The 23,596-nt window shown below is 30.1% G+C and overlaps 1 protein-coding gene across 1 annotated transcript; it reads left to right on the top strand.

The window, feature by feature from the left end:
* The first annotated feature begins 14,642 nt into the window (after positions 1-14,642).
* On the top strand, positions 14,643-22,294 carry LOC137818521 (CDPK-related kinase 3). The gene is made up of 11 exons (XM_068621993.2): positions 14,643-15,451; positions 17,798-17,928; positions 18,437-18,478; positions 18,561-18,669; positions 18,809-18,887; positions 19,437-19,733; positions 20,304-20,413; positions 20,954-21,061; positions 21,325-21,387; positions 21,598-21,765; positions 21,879-22,294. The coding sequence occupies exons 1-11, from the start codon at positions 14,930-14,932 to the stop codon at positions 22,014-22,016; spliced, it is 1,767 nt and encodes a 588-aa protein (XP_068478094.1). The 5' UTR covers positions 14,643-14,929; the 3' UTR covers positions 22,017-22,294.
* Positions 22,295-23,596: the final 1,302 nt, after the last annotated feature.

Genomic DNA, 23,596 nt, shown 5'->3' with positions numbered 1-23,596 from the left:
AATTTGTCCTGTGATTTTTTGTTAGTGATGTCAGTTAGTGAATACGTTCTTTATTATCAATATAAAGTTTATTGTAATTGATGAAAAATGAATATAGAGAATGTATTTTTACTCATGTTCATTATTTTTTTTTCTCAAACTCTTTAAAGTTTGCGAAAGGTATCATTCAACTATTTTTTTTTTTTATCGTTAGCTTCCTTTCTTCTATCTTTTTTCTGATAGTGACTTTGTTTATGAATTATTTAATCTTGTACATTTTAACATTTGGATCCAAATGCTACACCATCTTTACTTGATCACAAATATTTTCTTACCATAGTAGAACACACTAGTAGTTTTACTTGAATCCATCCTATAAAATTAAAATAAAAAACTGGTTTTCTAGTCCAGTCTTTTGTTGCTCTTATTCAAACACTCACATTCCTTTTCCAAAAGCTTATGGAACATTCCTTTTTGAAATTCATGAAATGTATTAGAAAGGAATAGAATTTAAGGAAAACATTTTCTGAAAAGAATTTCTGAAATAAACTATAATAAGTTATGGAATGTGTTTACCGAAATAACTTTTTCATAATGTATTTTGGAAAAAGCTTTCCAAAATAAGAGTGAATTAAATGGAACATTTTGATAATTTCACCTATTTTGATAGGGTACATAAAGAATTTGATGGGGGTGGAACCACCCTCTAAAGCTTTATAAGGCCCAACACAAACTAAAGCCCATAACCCAAATATATATGTTTTTACTAATTGTATCGCCACTCAAACACATCTATCACATTACACGCTTATCATGATTAGATTACGGTTCGAACATAAATTAAATTGAATTATTTTATCACTTTTTAAATTAACCACACACTTGTAATAATAAAAGATCCAAGTCCTTATAGTTTTATTCTTATCATGTTTTTTTTTAATTTACTCGTTTACGGTAAATATTTTACACAAATTACTTGTTAAATGTCCCAGATTTTTACTCGATTATCATGAACTTGTATATTTATTTTGAAATAGAGAAGAGAAAAAAAATCGTAGAGGTAGATACGCACATGCCAAATTTTCAATGAATAAAATAAATAAATTTAACAAATATATGAGTAACATATACAAGTATTTAATTATCCATTTGTTAATGGTTCTAATATTCATTAACATTATAATCTCTGTTCCCTCTCTTTCTACATATCTTATGTCAAATTTTAAAGTCTTATTTTTTTAATATTTAACTTCAATTTTAACAATAGTATCAATTTTTATGTGAATATTTTTTAGAATTAAGATATCAAAAATAAAGTTATTGGTAAGAAAAATATTAATAATTAAAATATTATTTAAAATTTAATTTTATAGTTTTGTGTTTTTTAATTAGACTTGTTAAAATTGTTTTTAGAAAAAATATTTCCATTTAACTTATATTCTGGTGTGCACCTACTTGAATAATATTTTAGGATGTAATTTGATTTGAATTGTTCGTTAAAATAAAATAAAAATTACGTTTAAAGTGTAAATTCTAAATAATCTTATTTTAAAATTTAGAAACGAAAAAAAAAACCTTATAAATATATGCATGTATAAATAATTTCCACTTTCACTTTTTTTTTCTACTTTTTTTCTCTAAACAATCATCTTGTACATTCTCTTTAATTTTCTTTCTTCATACTTCATTTTTCTCATAATTTGATCACACTTTATAGTAACCGAGTGAGAAGTAATGGATCATTTCAATTAGATCATATTTATAAACAAAGTAAGTTCTTATTTATTTTAAATATTCTCTATTTTCTTAATTTTTTTTTTATGATTATGTGATCAATCTTTGTGTGGTTATTTGAGAAAAACGATCATCTTAACTTGGTTAATCTTGTTATGAAATTTGGTTATGTTTGAATACCTTGTTCTAGGCCTCTATATTTTAAGTGAGCATCTAGATTAAATTGAAATTTCTTGAAGTTACAGATAAGGGAAATTATTTATGTTTTGATAGAACCTTAAGATAGATGATTTAGATGTGAAGATGATGTGATCACAACATTTTATGCTTTTTGCAGGTTTCTGTGTTATTTAACATGTTTTTAATGTTTGATTTTTAGATGAGATTTGTGTAATTTGAATGAATACAATTAGTTGTGTGTTATCATTCTTGTGTTAGATTATTACATTTGGGACTTGTATTTTTTGGTACAACTTTAAAAATGGGTTTATTGTGTTGTAGAGGTTTATTTTCTGATATTTATGTTCAAAAAGTTTATTTTCATTCAAGTGAAAATAGTTTTGCAACTCAACCTTGCTTTCAGCCATGTGTTCGTTCAAGCAAATAAAATTTTGTTCAAACAAAAATAGTATTGAAAATAACGCTCTCTGCCAAATTTTCACTCAAGAGAGTCTATTCTTTCTCAAGCTAAAATAAAATAAATAAAATAAAATATTTTCTTTTATTCTTGTCTCTTCAATGAATTAGATTATATATGAATGTTTATTTTAAATGTGAAATTAATATTAAGTTATAAATTAAATTCATTTTATTTTGTTTAAATGATGTATTATATGAAAATGGGTGTTGTGACTAATATGAATTGGTGGTCACATATCTAGACTGATATGTAAATTATTATTTGTTTTTGTATTAAGTATTAATGTCTATGTTGTAAAAGAGATCATTTTTTCTTCATTGATGGTATATGTCACATAAACTAAGATATTAGGAGGTGAGAAATTGAAGAATGAGTTCTTACACACCATGACCATGTGTAGATACACAACTTGGTTTGTAATGAACTTACCCCCTAATCCATTCTAATAGGTTCAATTGTAAATCTAAGTCTTGTGTATTGGATCAGATGTTAATATCGAGTAAGACATACTTAATACAAGTATTCTGGAAAGTGTTAGTTGATATTCTACTTGTGAATATCTTTGTTGTATAGGTCCATGGGGTGATATATATTGTTGTTCATTGGTATTTGATGGATATTCAATGATTGTGATCTATTGATTAAAATGTCTTCTTTTATATATTTTTCTTATGTTGAAAATTTATTTCAATAATTTATCCATCTATGTCTTATTTGTGTTATGAATCACAATGACTATACAATGTACACGAGCAAATAGATATAAATATAGATACAAGATGATGGATTTCCTATGAGCTCTTCTTGGATGATTGGTTGAAGATGGTGCGAAAGCTTATGGATGAGAGTGGACAAGGTCCTCCTAGGAGGTGTGGTGATCTTGAAGGTGCATGAAGATTATGGACATGGGGAGGTTCGGCCAGCCCCTTTGTAGGTGGTGAAAGGAAGATTAAAACCTAAAAGCTAGGCAATGAGCAAAGTATGACACTAAATGGGCAGCATAACATTACTCAATTTAATCTTGCAAATACATGAGTCAAGCCCTCTTATTTATAGTGTTTAGAGGGCTCGAAATTCAAAAGAAAGTGGAGGGAAATTTAAATGAGAAGCATTTGAATTTGGAGCCAATTCCTAGTCACAAGGAAAGTGTGACTTGGTTTCTTTTTTTTGGCACCTCCTAAATCTGCAACTACACCTTCTTTTTATGTCACATGGAAGGTGCGACTTAGCTTTATACATTTGCACCTCTTATATTTATATCTACACCTCTCTTTATATTCTACTAAAAATACTCAAAAGTAATTACAAAAGAAAGACATCCAATGATGCTTAATTGACCCATATCTTCTATTTGTTGGGGTTGAGCTGAAGCTTGAACTTGTATTTGGGCTTGGGCTTGGGCTTTTTTCTATCATGGGCTTGGGCCTCTTCCATCATCCCTTCCCTCTTGAAAAGGATTTGTCCTCAAATCCAATGCTTCTTCTTCATCATCATTATGTGGATGTATGTGACTGGATGATTTCCATCACAAGAGCTACACAAGAAAAAGAGTAGAGATATTTATTTTTAACTTTTTTTTGAAAATATTTATATTATATATATTGTATATATTTAAGTTTATGTCTATGAATTACAATACACTTGTATAGGCCCTCCGAAAAGGTTTATAATTGAATGGGTAGTTATTTTTTAGTATAACAATTTACAAATAATTTTTAAGGAGATAATCAACCAATAGTTAAAGTGATTTTTTTTCTAATGAAAATATTTTCAAACAATACAAATAATTATAATTAGTTGGATAATAACGAAGAAGGCTTATAATAATTGCAAAGATAATTGGATAATGATGAAGAAGGCTTATAATAATTGCAAATTTAGTAGCTTAAGAGTGGGGATTTAATGGTAGGAACACATAGTACCAACAACCATCGCAATCGCCATTAATGGGTCCAATTAGGTCATCAACTACATTTCACACACTTTATATTCCTTCCCAACACTAAGTTATAACTATCTACCCCTTAGTTATTATTTTGGTCTAATTAATAATCTCCAATTTAAATTTACAAGGTACAAGGTTTGTAATATCTCTATGTGGATATTTAAAGACTTTAAAGATAAATAAGAAGGTGGGTTCGATCCTAAAAGTGGAGGACTAGTAAGATGAGTCCTCCGTTAAAAAAAACTAATATATTAATCATTAATATTTGTTGACTAAAAGAAAATAACATCTACCTAGTATGAGAACTTTTATAAAAAAAAATCTAAAATAAATAAATATAATGATAAGAATTGATGGGTTATTAATATAATCAAATTAAAAAATATTAAACAAAAATCAACCTTTTATTTGAGAAGTAAAAATGCAAAAAATTAAACTTGAGATGATATTATTAAATTAAAAATCTATTACAATTTTTGTTCTTTTAATATCTGAAAAAAATTAAAAAAAAGGATATATTTAAATTATCTTTTATTTTAATATCAGAATAAAATTAAATTATTTAAACTAAGATAAAGTATTTCCACTCATTTTCACTCATCTATTTTAGTTTTTTAATTTTTTTTTATTATCTTTCCTTTTTTCACTCTCTTGTTTTTATTACTCAAATATTTTTTTTAAATAAGGAATTTTACATAATAACCTTTATAGAAAAATTAAAATATTTGATTAATAATCAGTTGTCTTGTTATAAATTTTTATAAGAAACTAAAATCTTAGAAAGTAATTTATTATTTAAAGTTATAGAGTTTTAATTTTTTACGTGAAATAAATAAAAATTTATAACACTTCATCTTTTTCACATTTATATTTACGTTTTTCATATCCCCTTTTCAGCCAATAAATTGTTAGCTCGATCTCAATCTGAGAGTGTTAGAACAATTTTTTCTTTTAAATTCCATCATTATAATGAAAGATCATTTTCTGATACTATATACACACACACATATATATATATATATATATATATGATTATTTTACTCTCATTATTTAATTTTACAAAAATAATTATTTAATCGAAATTAATTTTTTATTTAAATTTATTAATTCATAAAATTTACTTCAATATAATTTAGTCTTTACATATATATATATATATATACATGCTGAGATTACAAATTGAAGTTTAAGAAATTTGAACTAATTTATCTGAATAAACAATTTTGAAAATGTAAGATTTTTTTTAATGTTTCCTTTAAAAAAAAAAAGAACATTTCTATCCAGAATTATATATATATATATATATATATATATATATATATATATAAACATTCTAAATTATTTCTTGTGCATGAAGACTTAGATCAAAAGAAAAGATGTAAGATTAGGAAGACCACCAACCTCAACAAGAAATTTTAGTAAAGTTTAGATGCAATCTACTAATAAAAAAATATATAAGAATTGAACTTAAATAACACCTATACAAGCAAACCACTCCTAAAAAAAATCAACCCAACAACTTTTTTTTGCATGTTTTGCTTCCTTGGTGTAACGTTTTAAATGACAGTTATATAAAAAAAAAAGTAAGAGTTATATAAAAAAGTTACACTATATATATTGATTAGATGAAAAATATTTTTTTAAATAAAAGCTTTCAGGTTAAGCATATCAGTATCCAACTTACGATCTCAAGTAACAACAATCGTTTGTCATCACATGAAAAAAATATTATTAAGAAAAAATAAAATAAAAAAAATACGGGAAATCTAGATCATAAATCATATGTTAACAAAACGATACATAAATAGATTATACATAATCATAAAGAATTCTAAGAACAGATAAGATGGAAATTTATTATAACAATAAATTCTCTATGAATAAATTCTAAATTAGACAACTTATCAGCACACATTCCCTTAAAGATATGAGTAACCCTAAACCTTAATTTTATCATAGTAATTAAGACAAGTATTTCATCAATTACAAAGCATCCAATGAACGATTATCCTAGCAGTAAACCAATTTAATATATATATTGATTACATGAAAAATAATTTAAAAACCAATTTTTTAAAGTTTTTTTAAGAAAGTATAAATTTAATTTAACTAGCGAAAACAGATATTGCATCTCTATTGCGTTAAAATAATATAATTTAAAAATATATAATTTTGTAAAAGAGATTTTAGAAAGTATTAAAATAATAGAATTTAAAAATGACGATCAATAAATGAATGAAAAGTTGCACACTATTTTACCTCTCATCTCTCAACTCCCAAACGTCATATTATTAGTTTTTTTGATCGTGAAAGTTTGTTTGGGTCAATGAAGCAGTTGGTGATAACGAAACCGTACCAACTAAACTGTGAATGGATTATGTAAGCTAGTAGATTTTTATTTTTTTATTTTAATGGTGTAATTTTATTTTATATTTTTTAAAATGTGAAAAAAAAAAATATTTTAAAATAGAGCAAACTATATTTATTAATTTTATTTTTTATATTAAATTGATGTCAATGTCTTATCTATCATGTAGGATTTCACATATTCCACGTATATGACTTGTTAAAAAATATTTTTTTTTAAAAAAATAACAAATTGAATGGGAAAAAATTGCTATGTAGTCACTTAAAAGGATGCTCTATTTAAACACTCACATTTCATGACCATTAATAAACTATTTAAAAAGTGCATATAAAATTAACTAATAAATTTATACACACTTCCATAAAATACTGTGTTAACATTTATTATTTCTTTTTATTATATTGTATCACTTCACATCTCTTTTCTATCTTCTCTTTCTCACACTTAAGTATTAAAAAATATAATGAATAATTATAACAGTCAATATTAAAATGAAAAGTAATTTGAAATTGATCTTATCTATTTCTCGTTTTAGTTTTTTTATTCCTAACGGATCAGTTATTCTTTTTCGTATATAATTATGATAAATTGGGTTTGTTATGTAATATTGAATGCCAATTTAGATTAAATACGACCAATTGTTTCTAAAGACAAAATAGATATTTTTTTTATAAATATTTTTATATTAGATATTACGCAACTTGAAATTTAGAAAAAATAACTATTTTAAAATGCAAAATTTTGTAACTCAAAACTGTGTAAAAAGGGTACCAAAATCATTTTAAAATAGCTAACTAATATTTTACCAACAATTCTTTATGTATAATTTTTCTAGCATGTCATACAAAAACCTGAATTTTACTTCTCACAATTCAAACCAGTTTAATACTTGTTATACAATATACACAAAATCCCCAATTTGCTAAATTATTCCCAGTTTTTTTTTTTTTTCATTTCATTAGAATTTCATAATTTCTCAAAATCAAAGCCTCAACAACCCATTAATACAAAAAAAACACTTCAAATTTTAAACAAACAAATTAAGGATGCCAAAAAATAAAGAATTAAGCTTAGAATTTCAAATCCCTAATCATGCAGTATTTGGGTTGTCAATTAAAGCTCGAACAAAACTTCAAATCTCTACAAAAACACATAAACTTGCATGTGATAAAAGAATAAGGACTATAAAAAAATAAAAATTACTCAAAATTTATAAAATAATTTTTAAATTGAAATTTACATTAATTACCAAGGTTTTAACTACTTACTACTTTAAATTTTAAATTAGTATTTAATTAAATTAGTAACTGATTTTATCATTTTAGAAACTAATAAATTAGTTTCTAAAATCATTTTTTCTTGTAGTGATTACTCTTATTATTTTGAAATCTACAATTTTTCTAAAGAGGAAATAAGATATTTTTCTTTGAAGTGAGAAAGAGAAAAATAGAAAAATATTGAACATAATTATGTCTCAATAGATTCAAATAATGAATTTACTAGTTCTATTACTCCAATGAAAATAGAAATGAGTTAATGATCAAATGTTTCTTTAAGTAATTCTAGTTGTAAAAGACAAAAATACAAGTACTTGAAGAATTTTTACACATTTTTTTTTCTCTCAAACCACTACCCATGGATCATAACTATTAAATATCCAATTTAATATTATTTATCTCTTGTTCATTCTTTTTAGTCACATATTGTTTCTTTCTCTAACATCTTGTTTCAAAAAAAGTCTCAAACTCTTTTTGTGAGGTAATGATTGTTGGAAAAGAAAAAAAAGTTATGAGTAAGGAATTACTTGTTTTTTAGCAAAATCAAACTTGGTCCTTGGTGAATATTCTCCATGAACCCAATTGGACTTAAATGGTTTTACAAAATTAAGCACAAGTCTAATGATACAATTGAAATTGGTTGCTAAAGATTATACACAAATAGAGAGTTTAAATTATTTTAAGACCTTCTCTTTGGTGGCAAAACTTAATATTATTTGATTTATTCTATCAGTTGTAACAACAAAAAGGTTGGTTTTTAGAGCAACTTGATATCAATAATATTTTTCTTCACGGTGACTTCACTACAAAAAATCGTGTAAAAAGTGACAGTTTTAATATGGTGGTTATTAATAACTGTCACAAATTTCAGTATAATACGTCATTTGACTAACTGTCACAATTATCTTTTAAAATATGTCATTTTCAACTGTCACAATTATCCTTCAGAATAAAAACAAGTTTTACTTCCCTCATTATTCCCAATTATTTTTGAAAATATAATAATGATGATAATAATAATAATAATAATGATAATATAATAATGATTATAGTAATAATAATAATAATAATAATAATGATAATAATAATAATAATAAGAATTAACCTCTTACCCTTATTTATATGAAATATTATACAAGGTTGATTATTTTTAATATTTTATATTTATAAAATTGGAATCGGAAATTTTGGTGACGACAAGGTGGGAAGGTTAAGGCGGAAGGGAAAGTAACTACTGGCACTTTGATAGAGCGCCAACAGAGTTGTAACACCTCCATCTTCGTTATAGTCACACAACACCCTCAGTTACAAATTCATACTACCAAGCTCGTGAGCAAGAAAAGAAACAAATAAACCTCTCTCTCTCTACGATTATTGATCTCAGGAGAAGAGAGATTGCGATTTGCGATTCGCAATGGCTTCCACCCCAATGTGGTTCTCCGCTACTTCCATCGTTGCTCAGGCGCTTCCCCGCCGTAACTCCCTCGCCGTGCTCTTAACCGTCTCTGCGAGATCCTTCGCAAAATCGAGGCTCAGGTTTATCGGAAGAAGCTCCAACTTGAGCTTCCTCCGTAGGCGAAACTCTTTCTCCGCTGTGAAGTGCGTCTTCGGTAGCGAGGCCAGTAACACACTACACGATCTCGTGGTTCAGCAACAAGGTCTGAAGTTTTTGCTTCTCTCTCTCTATATATATATATATATTTATGTACATATATGTGTCTGTCAGTCTGCATTTTTTAGCTCTGTGAACTTCTTGAAAGTTTAATTAAGCGTGTGGATTTGGTTGCGATAGAGTGAGAGTTGCAGTTTAGAATTGAATTGGAGTTCTAGTGTGTTGGAAGTAATTTCTTACAATTCAAATGACTGAATCTTTTTTCTTATATGTGTTCATCCTATGCAAAACTAAAATAGGGAGGAAGAAAAGTATAAAACATTAAGAAGTTAGGAATTATAGAATAAAAGAATCTGGATAGGAAACTAACTTTTTATATGTGATTGTTGAACTTTTATTTTCACGCATTCAATGTCCAAAACTACATTCAAGGTCCAAAACTGTTGGCTGCTTTCTGCTATGGTTGTAAAGAAGGGGATGATAGCAGTGCATAGATAAGAATGAATCGACTTCAGATTTCCAAAATTTTAAAATCATCTTTCAAGGATTGTCTGATTGTGTAGCCTCTCATAGAGTTGGTTTACTGGTATCTTTGCTATCAAAGATATTGACACCGGCATAAAATTCTGCAACTTGGTATATCAATTGAGATGTCATTAATTAATGTCCTGTCAAGTATGGATATTACTTTTCTGTAGCATATGTTATTATATGTTCTATTTTAATCTAACTTCCCCTGAACTTTTGGTTCACTCTAATGGCATTATTTGCAATATATCTTGTGATAGGCGTGCCCCTTCCATATTCTAGATCTTTCTTCAGATGGTCCATTGATTTTATCTGGAAGATACAAGGGAAGTTTTCCCAAAGATCCTGAAATTAAAGGGGTCTTGGCTGATTTCAGTAATTTTGTGGTAGATATGAAGATTCAAGAGGCTAAGGACATACCTATACAAAGGGTAATTGTCTTGTTTTTCCCCTTTAAACTATATCTAACATTTCTAGAGAGGATGCTCGAATTTTGTTTATGGGTGCTAGAAATCTATTTAGTACTCTGTCGTCTTGAACTTTGAAGGATCTATCATTTCATGAAACATAGAGTGATATACCAGTCACATCTAGTCCTAATTCCATTTATTCTCTTACATTCCATCGTTATGATTTTCTATGGGTACATAATGAACTTTTGCTTTCTTTATCCTTCTAACGTGTGCGTACACAAAAAATAGTTTGCTTCATCTATATACTCTTGCATATTGTAGTTTACCTTCCTTTACTGTTAATTATTATTTTCCTTTCCTGCACTGCTTTTCCTTTAACAGATTTGTGCAAGAGATCAAATAGAGTATCTTACTACTTAAGCATGGTTCTCAAAAGATGAGAGATTAGAACAACAGGTTTGTTATTACTTTTTGTTCTATCACTCCACGTATTCACATGCTTGAGTTAAAATTTCATCTAGGTTTGTAATGGTTCCTCAATTTGATATCAGGCCATTTCTTTTTTCTCTAATAATTTTTCTTGTGCTATATTTAAATGGTAGGTTGCAATTACAAACGGCTTTATATTCAAGTACACGAGTATGGCAAATCTTGAGAATGATCATCAAAAGAATGTCAAGGAATCAAATGGAAAGAAAGAAGTATGTATCAAAATTTTAGGTTCTTTTTCCTAATAAAATGGATATAATATTTCTTAGTAGATATTTATCCCACCTAAGTGGGAGATACCTTAACCACTCTGGTTGTCATTGTTGTATGTCAGCAGATTTCTTTTCAAAATTACGCTATTCATTTATTACTTTTTTATTTTAATGTAAGAAATGTTTCTTACTCAAAATTTTGTTTTTGATATGCATTTCTTGGATTTATGGAGATTTTGTCCTTTGGCAGGTTTGATGGAGCTGTTCCAGACCCCCGAAATGTTCATACATCCCCCAATGAGGTATTAATATATTTAAATATTTATTGGTGTCTTTTATTTTATAATTATAAACATACAAATTCATTAACTTAAAATTATTTATTTCAGGCATCAGATTATGGAAGTGGTGCTCCATCACCTAATCAAGTAATATGATCAAGTGTTGGAAGCAAAACTGATTAGGGATGTGTGTTTTAATTTTAAACTTGATTAGGGATGTATGAACTTTTGAATAATTATGTGTTGTAATTTTAAACTTGATTAGGGATGTATGAACTTTTTATATGTTTAAATTTTCAATTACATATAAACTTTTGAACATTATTACGTGTGCTTTAATTTTCAATGAAATGAATGGATGATTATAACTTTATACATTATTTTATTATGAAAAAGTGGTGGTTAAATTTTATAATGGTATAAAACAGATTATAAAAAAGATTATAAAAAAGATTATAAAAAAGTGGTGGTTAAATTTTATAATTGTATAAAACAGATTATAAAAAACTGGTGGTTAAATTTTATTTATTCAGAATTAAAATTACGTCAGTTAAAAACGCCACTACTTACGTATATTATGGCGCCAGAATCTTCTTCAATGGATGTAAATTGCGACAGTTATAACTGACACTACTTACATATAAAAACTGTCACTACTTACACTATGTTTAAAGTGGCGGGTGTTGCGGCGGGTAGAGTAAAACCGCCACATTAAACTTTGTGGCGGCCAGTTCTATGGCGGTTTGGAAAACCGTCACAAGCGTATATTGTGACGGTTATAAACGCCAGTTTATACGAAAATAACCGCCACAATATACACTTTTTTTTGTAGTGCTTGCAATAAGAGGTATATATGATTCCACCACTAGGTTTACATCTTAGTTATCCATAACAAGTTTGCAAATTGCAAAAGTCTTTTTATGTTTTAAAACAAGCTAGTAGATAATGAAATTTCAAACTTACTTATACCTTGTATCTTTGGACTTTGTTCAAAGTACCTCTAATTACTCTTTGTTTGTAAAGATCAATGGTGACTCTTTGCTTTTCCTTTTTGTGTACGTTGATGATATGATACTCACGGGAAATAATATAAAATAATTGAATGTTGTTAAGAATAGACTTAATACCAGTATTAGGATCAAGGACATTGCCCCTTTTCACATTTTCTTATGATTGAAGTTTTGTCCTTCTACTAATAATATGGTACTTAATCAAAGAAATTATTGTATTGACTTACTCTCTCATAATGATATGTTAGCTTGCAACCCCACATGATCTCCTAGGGATCCATTTTGTTCATTGCACATTGACGAAGGAGAATTGTTTGATAACACCTTTTATTATTGAAAAGCGTTCTCTTTATTTAATTAATATACTTGTCCAAACATTTGTTTTGTTGTCTAATAGTTGAATCAATATATTTTTCAACAAAGGCAACTTCAAATGTGTTGTCCATCTTGGTCTTAGACATTTAAAAGGATATCCAAATATTGGTATATTTTTTCTTTACAAAAACAATTGTAGTATCCAAGCTTGATTTGACCAATTGTCTTGATAATAAATGTTCTATGATAGGATATTGTATTTTTTTATAGGATTCTTTGGTTGTTTGAAATTCTAAAATGAAAAACATTGGTTATAAATCCTTTTGTGAAATGTGAAGTTGAGTATGAACATTAGTCTTATTCACCAATGAACTCCAATGATTATATTATTTATGAACTAACTTGAATCTCTTGATTTTAGTCTTTCACAACTTCCTGTGATAATAGAGTCGTTCTACTTAACTAAAAATCTTACATTTCATGGACATACAAATTATATTGAAGTTGATTATCATTTAATCAAAGATGAACTTTAAGACAATCTTATTCACTTGCTATCCATCTCCTTCTATTTTCAAGTTGCATACCTACTCATTAAACCATTTCATCCTCAAGCGTTCAAAGCAAATCTATCCAAAGTTAAACTTTTGCAATCCATTGAGTTTAACATCTCAATAATCAAATTTCTATTTTTTATTTTTTATATTTCTATCTTTATTATCATTTATCATTCAAACATTATATGTAAATACACAATTAAATCATTACTTTTTTTTAATATTTTATCTTGTATGAGTGATGAATTAAAGACGAGGAGAAAGGGTTTAAAAAATACCGTATATTCCTTAATTAGTTTAGAAATATAAATTTATATTATGATATTTTGTTGCTTATGTCAGGACTAATGGTTGCATTTTCAAGTGTGTTTGTGTATTAGTTAAATCCAAATACTTCACTTTCAGTAAAAAAAACTTGAACCCTTCAACTATTTTCTTGTTTGTTTTCGTTTCCATAGAAGTATTGAAACTGATGCTTAAACTACACAAACACCCACTTCCGCATAAACTTTTTAAGTTCGGTAGATTCTTAGTATTTTTTTAATTTTTTATTTGAAAGCTAAAGAATAAATCATTTGTAATTGACAAAAAAAGTCGTATTTTCTTAAATTTGAATTTACTTCACATTTAAATAGACTTAATTTTAAAAATAATTCTGTAATGATTCTATTAAAGCATTATTATTATTTATTTAATAGTATAATTAATTAACATAATAATCAATTAGATATTTAAATTATAAAAGTACTAATAGTTTTAGCAGAGTGAGTGATTAAAATAAGAGAGTCTCCCTAATATTTTCCCAATATCAGTTTATGATTTCTCTCCCGTTCTAGTCTAAAGTCTTCCTTTGAATATTTATTTTTTTAAAATGGAACGCATGCTTATTCATTTGAAAATTACTAATAACGGCAACAAAAGTTACAAGAGACATAATATAAAAATAAAGTAGCTAAAGACAAAACATAAACTCCCCACACAAAAATTATCCCACGCATGAGGGAACACAAGAACACAAATTCCCCCACACCCCAGGCCAACAATTCTGAAAATTAGATTATAATTTTTACGCAGAAAAAAGTAACATTTATAATAATAAAATAAAGTCAAGTTATTCTTAGAGCTAAACATAAAATTTTATTACAAGTTATAAAATTGGTGAAATTTTATATTTATTTAATGATTTTTTAATTTTAAGTATTTATTAAATAATGAAAGAAGAGCAGTAAAAGAAATGTGGTAGAGAGGGTGTATTAATGAGTGGTGACATCAGGGTAGCAGAAAAGTCCAGGGTGCACCGCGAAGCAGATTATCGGAACCCCTAAACATTATACAACAGTGACACTCACACACACAAACACACGGCTTTCTCTGTTTGTTAACAGAGGTTGTCCATGCTTTCTCGGTGTCTGTCTGTCTCTGTCGCGCACTGTCTCGCTTTCTCTCTCTAAACCCCTTCTCTCATTCTCTCTCTACCTGACTCAAATTCCCTCATTTTATCGTTTTCTCATCTGACCAGATTCGCCCCACTTCCCGCCGCGTGAGGCCCTCCGATGTGCTGACGTCCACATGGGTCAGTGCTACGGCAAGTCCAATCTCACGCCGCAAAATGACGCCGCCGCCGCAGAGGAAACCACCGTCGACACAGTTGTCGCGGTGGCCGGATCCGCTGACGCCCCGCTCTCTCCACTGCCGGTGAAGGGCACGCCGGCGCGGGCCAGTCCATGGCCGAGTCCCTACCCGCATGGTGGCGGCGTGACGCCGTCCCCGGCGAGAGGCACGCCGAGGAGATTTTTTCGGCGGTCGTTCGCGCCTCCGTCGCCGGCGAAGCACATAAGGGCGTCGCTAGCGAAGCGGCTGGGGCACGGGAAGACGCCTAAAGAGGGGCCGATCCCGGAGGAAGAAGCGGCGGCGGTGGCGACTGAACAGTCGCTGGATAAGAGCTTTGGGTACGGTAAGAATTTTGGGGCGAAATATGAAATTGGGAAAGAAGTGGGTCGAGGGCATTTTGGTCATACTTGTTATGCTAAGGGGAAGAAGGGCGAACTCAAAGACCAACCTGTTGCTGTTAAGATCATTTCCAAGGCGAAGGTACAATTTCAATCCAATGTCTTCTCAATTTAGTTTGTTAATTTGTTTTGAGATATTTGAGTTTGTTGGTTGTACTTGTGTTTCATTGTGTTGTCTGGTCTTTTATTGTGTTTTTTTTTTGTTATTATGAATTATGATAGCATTTGGATTTTGACGATTCGGGGTTTGATATCTGTTGTTTGATTGAACGCTCTGCAAGATTCTGTAAGTGGGACTAGGGAATGATTGGGAATTTGTCAGACTCAGTTTTCTTACGGATTGGGGTTTTGAGATTTGTAGTTTGTACTTGCAAATGTTACCCGACAAATACATGGTTCTGGGACATTGTCTTGTTTTCTTTGTTTGTAGCTTCATTTCAAAATTTTAAATTCACTGTTCTGTGGTCAGAGTCATTTGGATTTTACTGAATGAAGTGTAAAATTTTAAAGAAAAAAACTCTATGTAGTTGGATTTGACTTGTTTTTAGCTTGTTGTCAGCTGTAAGTTTACATGGCATGACATTTCTTAACTTGCCTAGCTGAACTGATCATGTGGTGTAGTATGTGTAAAAATGATATTTGGAAAATTGGTAGTGTAAACCAAGATGGTAAAGAATGATCTCTTTGTTTGAGTGTGCTAGAATAAGTTGTTTGATAAGAAACATTATCATGTAAATGCATGCAGCCTGCCCTCATTGCAGTTGAATGGAAGTTTTGATCATATAAATTGTTTTGTTAACGGTTGAAATGACTATCCATTTTGTTATTTTTTGATTCGTTTTTATCATATAGATTGTGTTCGTTAGCTAACTGTTGAAATAATTATCCATTTTGATATTGTTTGATGCTAACCATTATTGATATCTTTGGACACTAAAATTGTCTTACATGTGTGAGGCATTGTCATACTACAATACTCCGTTCTCTTGGATAACGGCCCGATAATTTTATTGTGCCGAGTTTTAGAATCTTTGTAACTTCCAGTTGCATTTAGTGTTACAAACATGTTTCTCTTTGCCCCTATTTAAGGTAGGTTAGTCACTTTGTTGGCGGTTTTGGATGCTAGAATCGACTTACATATGAGGCGTTGACATATTACAATACTCCGTCTTCTTGGGTAACGGTTCAGCCGTTTTATGGTGCAAGTTTTAGATTCTTTGTAACTTCCAGTTGCATTTAGTGTTAAAAGCGTGTTTCTCTTCGACCCTATTTAAGGTAGGGTTAGTCACTTTGTTGTCGGTTTTGGATGCTAGAATCGACTTGCGTATGTGAGGCACTGGCGTATTACAATACTCCGTCCTCTTGGGTAACGGTTCAGCCGTTTTATTATGCAAGATTTATAATATTTGTAACTTTCAGTAGCATTTATTGTTAAAAGCGTGTTTCTATTCGATGTAGGGTTAGCCACTTTATTGGAGGTTTTGGAAGCTAAAATTGTCTTACATGTGTGAGGCATTGATGTATATCAATGCTTCAGTCATTTAGTGTTAAAAGCATGTTTCTCTTTGTCCCTATTTGAGGTAGGGTTAGTCACTTTGTTGGAGATTGGTTGTATATTACCTTACTGTGTTTTTAACCATTAATGAGATACTTTTAAATACATACAGCGTATGGAATTATGTCACTTATCCACATTAACACTAAAGCAACATAATAGCATAAGGTAGATTAACATTTTTTCACATATGGATGTGGGTCCGAAGACAGTGGTTGGAATTGTGTTGCACACACAAGCCAACCAAGAAAATTCACTTTAAAGAATGTGATAAAAACATAAAACTAGAAGCAACAAACTCAATGTATGTCCAGCAGACTAATGCTGATAATCACAAGTTAATGTACAAAGTGTGATAGTTGTCTGCATGCCACATGGATAGCCTAGTGGTCTCTCTAATTCATATATGCTCATTATGCTGCTGCAATATCTTTCTCCTCACTGGATTGCATAATCACTTTCAAGTTTACTACTTAGACATGAACTAATATATATATTCCTAGTAGTTCTGTAATAGTTCCCAAAAAACTAGTTCAGTTGGATATATTAGGCAACCTCGGTATGTAAGTTAAAGCAGGCCCCCAGCTTGTACTCATGTTTTACAAATAATTCAATTATTGTATATGAGTGTCATTATTTGAAATTTAAGGCATGTTTGATCACTGTGAAGCACACATATGCCCAAGCCAATTTTTTTGTCCAAATAAGGAGTCTACAGGATATTCTTTTAAGTCCTCCTTTTGTCCCTCATAGTTCCATTAGATTTTTAAAAAGAAAAAAAAATAAAGGTTGTATCACCTTAGAATTAAATTATTATTCTTTGCCCCTGCATTTTTATACTTTTTTCTAGTCTTAATAAAATTTATTCAGCAGATGACTACTGCAATAGCAATTGAAGATGTTCGCCGAGAGGTGAAGATATTAAAAGCTCTATCTGGCCATGAACATCTTGTCAAATATCATGATGCTTTTGAAGATGCCAACAATGTGTACATAGTAATGGAGTATGTCTTTTATTGTTGCATTAAATATCATTTAATTTATGATTTATGACAACTTTATGGTATGTTTTTTATCCATATAACCAACCTCACATAGTGGGTAAAGCTTGACTATTCTGTTTTTGTGATTCATTACCATCCATAATGAAAATTTGGTGTCAGATTGCTAGAGAACTGAACCAGTATTGTCTTCTTTATACATTTGGTTAATGAGCAGTCACTTTGAACTATAAAAGACATTGTTGTTTATGTGCAGATCATTTTTCTATTGGGACTACAACTAATATGCAGTTTCTTACTTTTGGTTCTCATTTCTTTTGTTCATTCTTTTGCCTGTTCCAAAGTTTTAAACAAGTTCAACTGCATGTAGATTAGATGTTGCTTTATTTCTAAGTTTCTACATGGCATATATTTCTTTGGGGAATATTTGCTAAGTTGTTTAACTGTTGGGGGACATGCATCTTAGAACTGTAACTACATCATACAGTGACCATTTTTTCTTTCTTACCAGATTGTGTGAAGGTGGGGAGCTTCTTGACAGAATTTTGTCAAGGTTAGCCTTTTATTTATTTTTTATTTATTTTGAACTTGGTATAATCTTTTTACGTACTGATTAATGCTTACTGTCAAATTAGGGGAGGAAAGTATTCAGAGGAGGATGCCAAGGTTATAGTTTTGCAGATCTTAAGTGTAGTTGCTTTTTGTCATCTTCAAGGTGTTGTGCACCGGGACCTTAAACCTGAGGTTTGTGCTTTAAATCTTCATCCGCATAATAATTTGTAATGATCACTTTTAGCTCTGTTTTTCTATCACGAGTTCTACTAATATAAGAATTAGAGTATCAATAATGTTGTCCATCCTTTGTCGGAGCTTGGTTTTACAGAATTTCCTCTTCACTTCAAGAAGTGAAGATGCTGACATGAAGCTTATTGATTTCGGTCTATCTGACTTCATCCGGCCAGGTAATTATTATAGTGGTTCTATATTTTTTACCCTTTTCCTTCCAAAGCAGACTCTCTTGTTAACATATTAGAAGTATTAAATAAACAGCTAGCTACTAGAAATGCACACTTCATTGCTTCTGCTTACCTTTTGCATAATGCTCTTAGGTGACATCTTATTGATCGTTGGAGGTATATAGGTTTCCAGCGACTATGCATTTATGTATTTAACCATGCTTCCTTGAAAATTTACGTGGGGTTTTACAGCTCATCATTCCAAGTGTCATTTGATTGGGTTCTAATTGTCACCCATCTGCAACTTCAATACATTTTAAAACCAAATATCGAGATTGAAGATATAAGTGTGGTTTCAGTAAATGTTTGATGTATATTATGTAAAAGGAAAATTTGAATGATGTGTCACTAGAATAATGCATTTGTGTCTCAGTAGTCTGCCCCATGTACTCATTACCTGAAAACTGCTTCCTTTCATTCATTATTGGTCGAATATTTGTGGATTTAAGACCATCCTTCTTAACTTTTCCCTTCATGTGTTTGATTGATATACAGATGAACGGCTGAATGACATTGTTGGGAGTGCGTATTATGTTGCACCTGAGGTCCTTCACAGGTCATATAGTCTTGAAGCAGATATATGGAGTATTGGTGTTATTACCTATATCTTATTATGTGGAAGTCGACCTTTCTGGGCACGAACAGAATCTGGAATTTTTCGTGCAGTGCTTAGAGCTGATCCTAACTTTGATGATTTACCTTGGCCTTCTGCCTCTGCAGAGGCCAAGGACTTTGTAAAACGGCTTCTAAACAAGGACTACAGGAAAAGAATGACAGCTGTCCAAGCTCTAAGTAAGTTCTCTTATCTATTAAATAAGTATTGCTCGCACAATATAAATTTCTAGATCTGTCATTGGTTGGGTATTTATCAATTGGTATCAAAGGTTATTGTCAAGATTTTGAAAGGGCTACATGGAAGGTTCTGACTAATGACGAAGTTAAGTGAAGTGTCGTAGAGTAGGAGTTGGTAGTTATTTGGGGTGGTGCTATGATAGAGACTTGGGTGTTACATTTACCTAAGTCCAACATTGGGTAATATAAGATGTTTGGTGAAGTATTTAAGTATTTGGTTATTCTTCCTTAACGACTAGCTTTAAGATTGGGTTCCTTGAGTGTTTCGATACTTGTCTATTAACTGACTCATGAAAGAATTACGTATGTGTAACATTGGTCAGATAGTGGTTGCGCCTATCTAATCTTTTATAGGTTTCATTTAGTCTAGAAGTAAGATTGTACTTGCTACCTTTTCGACTGGAGGACACTAGCTTTTTCCTATTAGTAATGAATTTGCATAAAGGTACTGACAATGTTTTTGTAAATTGAATCTGATAAACTAATTACTGCATACTTCTGTACATGCAGGTCATCCTTGGTTGAGGGATGAAAGCCGTCCAATCCCTTTAGACATATTAGTTTATAAACTAGTGAAGGCTTATCTTCTTGCAACACCACTCAAACGTGCAGCAGTGAAGGTATTATTTAGTTCCTTTTCCTTGAATATGCTTATGCTGAGTTTAGCTTTCAGTATCTTACTTCATGTAAATACTTACTTCTATCTTAATATTTGTTACCTTCTACTATCTCTCGCACATGTCTGCTGAATTTATGCGTGTTTGTGCCATTTTTTTCTTCTAATTTTACTAGCAGTACTTCATCCCTCAACTGATATCACATGCATTTTCCTTCATGATGATATTTTCCCTACTGACTATGAATATAATCATGATGTTTCGGTGTGTGGTGAGAGCCTCCTTAATGCTTCTTTTTTCAATAAGAATGAAAAGAAAAATATGTGCTGTTTATGGTCTATTGTGAATTATGATGTTGATAAATCTAATGCTTTTTGGGAAACTCAAGTTGTGTTCTTATTTATTTGATATAAAGTTTCATCAATGGACTTCTTTTTAAGAAACATTGTTTAGCAATTTTTACCAGTTCTGACATTAGGTTATTGTCTATTGAATATTTTTCTGTCCTGTATTTTAACTGATCTTGTGGCTTCTTTTATCTAGGCACTTTCAAAAGCCTTGCCAGAGGATGAATTGCCCTACCTTAGGGCACAATTCAGATTGTTGGGACCCAATAGAGACGGACTCATCTCCCTTGACAATTTCAAAATGGTTTTCTACTGCTTCCCTATAAAATCCTTAGAATCCATATGGTTGATAAATTAAAGTTTTTAATTGTGACTGGCGGGAAGGGCAAGGGATGTTAGAAAATTGTCATTTTCACAGCACAACCTGCCTTTTTTTTGTCTTAGTTCATATTTGTGTGGAAATAATGGATGTGTTTTTCCTGCTTTGAATGGTTTTGGTTGTTTTCCTGCCCTTTCTTTAGAATCCATTAATTTCCATGATTCACAGCTTCAAAGCAAACTTTGCAGGCTCTTGTACACAATGCAACTGATGCAATGAGGGAGTCAAGGGTTGTTGACATCATAAATGCGGTGAGCCATTATTCTTAAAAGTTGTATTGAGAGAAAATATCTTTGTCATGTTCAACCTGACACGCCAGTATATACATTTTTCAAAATGTTCTTTTTATACTAATAGCACATTAGATTGTGTTGATCTACTATTTTTTACTTAATTGTATGTAAGTTCCTACATGTACTAGTGCTAAGTGTGTATATTTTCTTGGTTGAATGATTGTATAGATGGAGCCACTTGCCTATAGAAAGATGGACTTTGAAGAATTTTGTGCAGCTGCAATTAGCACATACCAATTGGAAGCACTTGATAGGTGGGAAGACATTGCCTCAACTGCATTTGAACATTTTGAGACAGAAGGGAACCGTCTGATATCAGTTGAAGAATTGGGCAGAGTAATTACAATTTTTTCTTTTTCTAACACACAATCTGTTCTACCATATATATGACTTGGTATGTTGTTTTGCAATGCTTATCTATGTTTTTTATATTTTCTTTATGGCCACAGGAGTTGAATCTTGGGCCTTCAGCTTATTCAATTCTCAAAGACTGGATAAGAAATAGTGATGGAAAGCTTAGCTTACTTGGATATACAAAATTTTTGCATGGTGTGACTCTCCGTAGTTCAAACCCAAGACACAGGTAGTCTTGGATTGGACCCTTTGACATATAGTTTGAAGATGCGGGAAGAAAAGTAGATCTAGAGAATTTTTTTCTTCATTTTTCTTTCATGGTGGAAAAAAATAGGATTTGTGTAAATGAATGTCTTACAAAGTCAATACAGGGAATGCTGAGTGAAATACATGTCAAATGCTTGTTCCTTAGTCCATTTCGCTAATGATATGGGTCTGCTCCCATGAATATTCATTAACTTGTGAATGCCTTAAAAAATCATATAGTCAAAATTAAAGCAATTTATCCAAATTGGCCTTTTACTGTCATTATCAGGAAAATAGGTTTATCTGTTTTGATGCTTTATTTTCATGAGCGTGCGTTAAGCAACAAGAACACATACCTCAACATTTGTGCCTTTGCAACTTGATTGCTGAACTTTTAAATTTTCAAAAATAATCAATCTTATTACCTGTTGAAGTAAAAAGCGAATTTCTGCAAATATAAGATTATCTACCTTGCAAATAGACCCTCATCTCAATCATAAACGTGTCTTTTAATTGTCACTGATGAAGAGGTTTGGTTTTTATTATCGTTTAGTCTCGTACTAAACAACATAAGAATCACACTTTTGGAACAGTGGCTACCTGAAGCAAAAAGGCACATGTTTTTTTTACCAAGTTATATTGTAGCACAAGATAAGGAAAAATAAAATTTTCTTGAGAAAGTAATTAAAACAATAGAGTAGAAAAAATAACGAGAATAACATACCTTGAAGGAATGAGATTATGATTATGTCCAAACAATATCTACGTTGAAAAGTAAAATTCAAGAGTGAGAACGAAGGGTGAACGTGACTTAGAGGACCATTTTGAATTTTAGAAATAAGAAAATAGAACGCAGAAAGAGAAAAGTTCTCTTTTCTAAAATAGTTAGGACTAAAAATATTATCAAAAAAAGATTAATGCATAATAAACGTACAATTTAAGGTGATTAAACTTTATCGTCACTTGCTTAAAGTGAAAACCTGAAATTGGAACCGAATAAACTATATTTTAAAATAAAAGCAAATATTGACTCAGTTCATAAGTGTGTAAGAGTTTAATAGAATAAAATTATCAATTGCATGTAATTGAAGTAAAGTCAACAAAACACTGCCCAATGAAACAAAAATCAATGTATTAAATACTTTATTAAAGTAAAAATTATATTTTTATTATCGTATGGAGTATTTGTACATGTGGTGGACTCTATAGCTTTATGGACATTTTTTATAGTTGAAGATGTTACTTCCCTCAATTGGATTTAAATCTAATTCTTTGTATCTTACAAATTATTTTATAAAATAAAATTTATATTTTATTTAGAAGTGTTCTTTAAAATCTTATAAAACCTATTTATAAGATGAGATTTGCACCTACTTATATACTATGAAATGTAATGAAGTATTTCAACACACATCATTTAGGAAATGACTCTATACCATATTAAGAAGTTTAAGTTTAACTTAACATCATAAAACTGGTACCACTTATATACTATAAAATGTTTTATATTTTATTTAAAAGTGTTCTTTAAGTCTAACTAAACCTCATAAGACCGATAAAAAAAAAA

The sequence above is a fragment of the Phaseolus vulgaris genome, chromosome 10, assembly GCF_051622355.1.
Source record: "Phaseolus vulgaris cultivar YP4 chromosome 10, ASM5162235v1, whole genome shotgun sequence".
NCBI classification, from domain to species: Eukaryota; Viridiplantae; Streptophyta; class Magnoliopsida; order Fabales; family Fabaceae; genus Phaseolus; species Phaseolus vulgaris.
The sequence above is the reverse complement of the archived record's forward strand: the minus strand, read 5'-3'. Positions and strand labels throughout refer to the sequence as shown.